Source organism: Cynocephalus volans, chromosome 2 (assembly GCF_027409185.1).
Source record: "Cynocephalus volans isolate mCynVol1 chromosome 2, mCynVol1.pri, whole genome shotgun sequence".
NCBI lineage: Eukaryota > Metazoa > Chordata > Mammalia > Dermoptera > Cynocephalidae > Cynocephalus > Cynocephalus volans.
Genome location: NC_084461.1, coordinates 157,927,410 through 157,934,078, shown reverse-complemented (window position 1 = coordinate 157,934,078; position 6,669 = coordinate 157,927,410). Strand labels below are relative to the sequence as shown.

General features: G+C 50.4%; 1 protein-coding gene across 1 annotated transcript; it reads right to left on the bottom strand.

The window, feature by feature from the left end:
* Positions 1–5,072: 5,072 nt before the first annotated feature.
* Positions 5,073–5,414, bottom strand: LOC134366740 (pancreatic progenitor cell differentiation and proliferation factor-like). Its single transcript, XM_063083136.1, has one exon. It carries the CDS (start codon positions 5,412–5,414, stop codon positions 5,073–5,075), a length of 342 nt encoding a protein of 113 aa, XP_062939206.1.
* Positions 5,415–6,669: the final 1,255 nt, after the last annotated feature.

Here is a 6,669-nt window from a genome sequence, read left to right as displayed (position 1 = left end):
GAGGGGCTTGCAATAATGGGGTGATAGTGCCACAGCAGTGGCCACCACTTCTTTGTGTGTACCTCTGTGATCAGAAGCAGCAATCAGTGATCAGACTGAAGATACCAATATTTGCAGGACTGGGTCCTTTTTGCCCACCCTGGCTCCAATAAGCCACCTGCAAGCTACTCCAGGAACATGTGCACAGCTCCCTGCCATGGGTTGGGGCAAGAGTAGCTGCTACTTTGCTAGCTGAAATTGACCAAAATTAACCAGCCATGCTTTCCCCTGGAAGCTGGAACCCTTCAATAGACTCCTGAATTCCAAAATAGTTACATCAGACATATCCTACCCCTGCAATTGTTGTCTAGGTGGGGAGACAGCTTTCTGGTGCTTCCTACTCCACCATCTTCCTAGAATCCTCCTCTCCCTATCTTTTTATTTTGAAAAATTGTAACTAGTAAAGTTTTTTTTGTTGTTGTTCTTTTTTGTTTGTGTTTTCTGAGACTGCATCTCAGTTGATCATCCAGTGAGGTTTTTTTTGTTTTTTTTTTTAAAGAAATTGGCTGGAAGATACTCATATACGAATATGCTTTGGGAGGAAGTTTTCTCACTACTGAGCAAAATGTCTCCCTCTCAGTAAAGGCTAGCCTAATGCAAGGTTTGGAGGTGACCAACTCTTTCACCAACCATGTGGGGGTTGGGTGGGAAACCTGTTTCTTGGGAGCTTCTAGGAGAAGCAAATGACCACAGGGAGGCAGTAAAAGCTGGAGGATGAGTAAGCAGCTCTTGATCTACGGAATGGGAAAAGACAGCTCCCATCAGCACCTGGCATCTTGCTGACTGCTTCCCTTACTCGTAACATGGAGACCCATGGGCTCTCAACTGAGATAGGAGGTTCCCTGGGTTTGGGTTTCAGGCTACTCTCCTGGGTCTCAAACCACTCTGCTAGGACTCAAGCCCTCCTCCAGGCCCTGAGTTACTATTGCATGTAGCACCTATTTTCAGCACCAATACAGGGAGATTGAGACCTCAGGAGGCAGACTTATGTAATTTCAGTGGTTGAGCATGCTCAATAAAACAGAGTTTATCCTTGAATGACCTTCCATTGGAGGCGCTAGAGAGCACTGAATATATTCTGAATATTTTGTGGTGAATATGTTGGAATTTGGCCCCTGGGAATGCTCCAAAGAAGAAAACAGCATGCGCAAGGCTAGATCACATAACCAGTTACATAACTGGAAATCATCCCCTTAGTTAAATACTCATTAGACAGCATGAATATGTATAGAATAGCCTATTATAAAAACAAAATCCAGGAAGGTAGGGCTGTGCTCACTCTCAAGCCAGCCTGCACTTTGCCTGTGAAGTGTGTATTTCTTATTCTTTACTTTAAACCTGTTCTTGTTTTTTGCTCTGACTCTGCTCTTGAATTCTTTCTGGCAGCAGAATCAAGAACCTGGTAGAGGATGGGGTTGAGGTCAGGTATCTGACCTCCGCAGACTCCAGTAACATCTGTTGTCAAGACAGAGCTTTTGGCCAGAGCTTTTCCCGAACACAGTCACGTTCTTGGGAGTCACATTGTGCTACCAGGGGTCCAGCTGCCCTGCCTGATCCCAGACCATTGGTCGGGGTAAGTGGCTTTCTCATTTTCTGTTTCAGGTTAGAGTCCTGGTTTCAGCAGGACACCATTGCTTTGGGGTTAGAGTCCATGTTTCAAGTTAAAGTCCTGGGTTTGGCAAGATGCTGCCACCAGATGGTAGGATGCTACCACCCTAAGCTTGGTCCTAGGATCTTGGGACCTGAGAAAGCCACCTGAGCCATGGCAGAATTAGCCATTCTGTAAGTGGATCTCAAATTATGCCACCTGCTATCATATCAGGCCATTGGGACAGATAATGATTTAATATAGCAAATCAGGCCGCATGCTCTGGGGAAGCCAGGATTTTATTTCAGTACCCCCTCTTTTTAAAAATTTATTATTATTTTTTTATTTATAAAGAAAAGAGGTTTATTTCTTACAGTTTTGGGGGCTGAGAAGTCCAAGGTTGAGGGACACATTTGGTGAGGGCCTTCTTAGTAAGGGTTTTCTAGAGTTCCAGCCGACACAGGTTATCACATAGTGAAGGGCTTATAAAGCCACCAGTCCACACCCATTCATGATGGCAGGGCCCTCATGATCCAATCACCTCCTAAGGGCCCCACCTTTCAACACTGCTACACTGGGGATCCAGCTCCCACATGAGCTTTGGAGACGACAAACGTTCAGACCACAGCACACGCCAGTTGCAGTCTGGGGCAGAGGCTGCCCCCTTACTCCCATCTGCGCCTTTGGAGACACCAGCTCTTGGAAGGTGCCAACCCTCCCCAGCTGACTCCAACTCCAGAAAACTCCAGGCACCAGAGCTGCTCCTCTTTCTAAACAGGGTGGACTCATCTTTGGCCCATCAGCTCAATCAGGATGAATGCTGAGCCTTCCCTGGGACCATGCATGGTGGGACCTGAGCTTTGGCTGGGCTCTCCCTTCACTACCAGGCCCCTGCGTGCTCTCCAGACTTCACAGTTGTGTCAGGAGTCTCTGCATGGAGACAGATAGGGTGGGGCCCAAGGGCAGTGAAGCTCTGCTGCTGGTGCCCAGGACCCTGGTGGGGGTCCCTGGCCTCCCACCACAATCATCGGCAGCTGCCGCCAGGGGTTCTACAGATCTTGTCTGGACACTGTGGCCAGAAAGACTGAGGGTGCTCAGGTCACCCTTTGGAACACCCTCCCTGTCCTGGGCCCATCTGAGGTGGGAAAGAGCCTCCCCACCCAGCCTCAGCACTGGCTGCCTGGCTTGGGAGCCTGAGTGAGGCTGCCCCCACCCTGCAGGCTGTCCAGACAACCCGAGGCCAAACAGGACAGGGGCTCAGCCATCAGGGGCCACAAGCCACACAGATGCCTACCAGTGGACTCTTATGGCTATTTATAGCACAGAGTAGAGGTGGGGTGGCAGGAGTAGAGTCCCCTCCACCCACTGTGTCCCTGACCTCACACCAAACCATCACCCACCATTTTGATTCCCACTCCTTGCCAAGCTGCCCCCCAAGAGACCTGGGTCAATCCCAGCTGGCCACTTGTATGAGGTGTGTGGACACAGTGAGTTGACCTGCCAGCCTCTGCCTTGGTTAAGGACACCTAGCCCAGAGGACCAACTGAGCTCACAACCCCACGTGCTCACTGTGTGGGCCCCTACCCCTGCTGACCCTGCACCAGACACTAGACCCACGCCATCCCCAACCCTGGGCTCCAAGCCTGCCTGCGCGAGGCCAGGAGGATGGAACCACCCTTCCCAGTGCCTGTGCCCTCTGACTTTTAAGCTGGACCACCTGTGGCAGGAAGGCCCCTCCTGAGTGCCCTGCAGCCCCTACCCCTCAGCCTGTCTTGGCCCTCCCCGGGGTTGGGGGTGCAACACCCCTCTGGGAGGTGTTGCCCCACACCAGCTGGGAGGGCCAGTCTTGGTCCTGTCCACTCCACCACACTCCCTGGTGATGAGAGGGCCTCATCAGAGGGCAGCAGGTCCCTCCAGTTAAGGGATTCCAAAGCCACAGCCAGAGGCTTAGCACCCCCCAGTGGCCATAGGGGCCAGAGCCGAGTCTCAGAGGCCCAGCCTCCCTTTGCTCAGGCGAGGTAGGGAGCTGGGCTGGTGAGCAGCTGCCCTGGAGGTCTCTTTGTCTAGCTCCAGGACTGCCCACTGGCTCAGGCTCCCTAGAGGCAGCAAGGCACCCCACCATTCTTGGGCCTGGCTATGTTGGCACAGAACAGCTCGACCCTTGTAAACCTGGGCCAGATCCCAGAGGTGGCCTGGGAGCAGGGCCAGTCCCCCACCAGGAAGGAAGGAGGTTGAGGGGGGTTCACTAATTTTTTGGACAGACCCTTGGGGCCATATAATGCACCCACACACCATCAGAGTGCTGCTGGCTGCTTGGAGTTTATTTTCTACTTGGTGCAAGGCAGTCTAGGAGTGTTAGGAAAGCTTGCATGTGGCTTGGAGCATAGACAGTGGGGCTCTTTCCACTTCCTTTTTGGTGTTTGCTGTTTTGATATAAAGAACTTACTGCAGGGCCAGCCTGTGGCTCACTTGGGAGAGTGTGGTGCTGATAACACCAAGGCCATGGGTTCAGATCCCTATATAGGGATGGCCGGTTAGCTCACTTCGGAGAGCGTGGTGCTGACAACACCAAGTCAAGGGTTAAGATCCCCTTACTGGTCATCTTTTTTTAAAAAAAAGAACCTACTGCGGGCCGAGGCATGGAGCTGGGTACCGGACCCGCCCCCCCTCACACCCAGGCACACCGTGCCAGCACCTTGGGGCTGGCCTGGGGATCTGAGGCATAGAGCCAGGGACCGCCCCCGCCCCCCCACAACCAGGCACACCACCAATGCCAAGGGGCATGCCAAAAACATAACCTCCACATGGGTGGCCCACCACAATAAATAACCACAGCTGCCGCGAAAGCGGCTAGACGTCACAACCACCACGCAGATGGTCCACCAGCCACTGGAGTGCATCGACACAAGGAGAGTCACCAGCACAGACTAAAGAAAAGAAGAGATGTCTCTCTCCACAAAGCCCATTTCAGAGTGACAGAAGAAGCATCTGCTCTATGATAATATTGGGGGACCTAAACACACTTCTCAGCATTGGACAGATCATCTAGGCAACCAATCAACAGAGTAACCATTACTCTTTCAGAAGGAGAGAAGAAATCTAGGGTAATTAGAGGGGAGGGAGAGGGGGATGGGGAGAGATTGGACAAGGGGCATAAAGAATAAATACAATTTGTAACAATATGTATACTAATAATATTGATTTGATCAACATATGTCAACATTGAACCCCAAAAATATGTATAATGAATTATCATTCAATAAACTAAACTAAACTAAACTAAACTAAACTAAACTAAACTAAACTAAAATAAAATAAAATAAAATAAAAAAGAACCCACTGCTTCTTCATGTGCTGTAGCCTGCCTAGCCTACAAGGTGGGGCTGGGGCTGGGAGGGGAGGGGAGGGTTTCTGATGGCCTAGCACTCCAGAAGCCTGCAGCTGGTCAGGATAGGGGCCTGGTGCTGGCTGTGCTGGGCTGGCCACACTGTGTCCTCGTGGCTTCATGAGCCAGGCCACAAGTGATCATGCTGCTGGAGGCCTGGGGGCATTCCAGGTGCTCTGGGGTCTTCAACACCATGGCCATGAATGGGAGCATGGACTTCCTGAAAAAGAAGCTCACCCACCAGTGAGCAGGGTTGACTATGGGGAGACCCGGGTGGAGGGGGAGGGCTTCCCCAGAGTAGTCGGCACTTCCACAGGAGCTGTTGCTGGAAGTGGAACTCAGGCGGTGCCAGTAGTAGTTGTGGGTGGCCATGAGCGAGCCACTGGAAGGAATGGCTGCCATGCTCTTGCTTGTGGGTTGCTGAAAACCTCAGTGGTGACCCCTCAAAGGCCTCAGTGCAAGATTACGTGTGACGGGGATGGAGATGGAGACGCTAGGGCATGGAGCCCATTTTCAGAGGAGACCGTGGGAGGCTGCTTCATGACGGAGATGCGCCTGGGAGGCAATACCCCTCTTTAGATTTCTCCTCCTATTGATCGTGACTGTCAGATTTGTATTTCTTCTCATGTTTGTTGTGTCTGCAATACTTCTGCTTCTCAAAAACCTACGATTGTCTGTCTTCATAGTAAATATTATTATTGCCCAGTTAACCCTCAAGATTTTCACCCATTGGGCTGTTTAATAAGACACGTTATATGGCGTTGTTGGAGCAAGTCAGAAAGGAAAAATTATACCTTATTTAAAGCCTATCAGCATTTTTTATCTTAAGATTTGGATAACAACTGTAAGTCTTTTGTATTTAGTAAAATTTAAGTACCTAGAATGGGTCCTAATCAGGATGAGGACCTGCCAATTGAGTGCTTCCAAGGTCCCTGCTCACTATAATGACCAGCGCTTTTCAAACTCCAGACAATATTTCTTAGATGTGCTGGGAATGCTAACAACTAACCCAGTTTCCTTGTCAGCTTTTATGTCCAGAACAGAGAGGCAATGCTCTTGATCCTTTCTTTGCTGTTTGTGTGGTGAAAAAGAATAGAGACGTGAGGGGCAACCCTCTCCCTTCTTTGTTCCTTGACCTTATGCTTCACCTCCTGACTAGACTGAACCTCATGCATTTTGCATCCTTCCTCACTTTTTCTGTCATGTCCCTTTCCCAGGAGTAGGAGGATGCTACGGGTCTGCTCAACTTCACACCATTGAACACTTAGAGGAAGCAATACGCACCTCCCTTCAAGGACAAAAGGGAATCCCATCCCTTGCCAGTTTAGCTTTAATATCTCTGTTATCTTTTCTAGGAGGCTTGGGTTTCTGGCAGTAGACCAGGAATACCTTGCATGCCTGTCCCCTCCCAGCAACCTAATCAGGAGGAAACACTGTCCTAAAGACGAATCCATGGTGGGACTGTCTGAAGGGATCTACAGATTTTGTTTTTGCTTTTTAGAAGATGACCGGTAAGAGGATCTTACCCTTGACTTGGTGTTGTCAGCACCACGCTCACCCAAGTGAGCCACGGGCAGGCCCTGGATCTGCAGACTTTGAATGCAGGGATCACATGGTGTAATAGAGGGTGTGATAGAGGGTGTGAGAAATGCTGTTT

What these genes read in the sequence shown, in the direction of transcription:
- LOC134366740 (XM_063083136.1), bottom strand. Translation starts at nt 5,414, where the DNA reads ATGGCAGCCATTCCTTCCAGTGGCTCGCTCATGGCCACCCACAACTAC.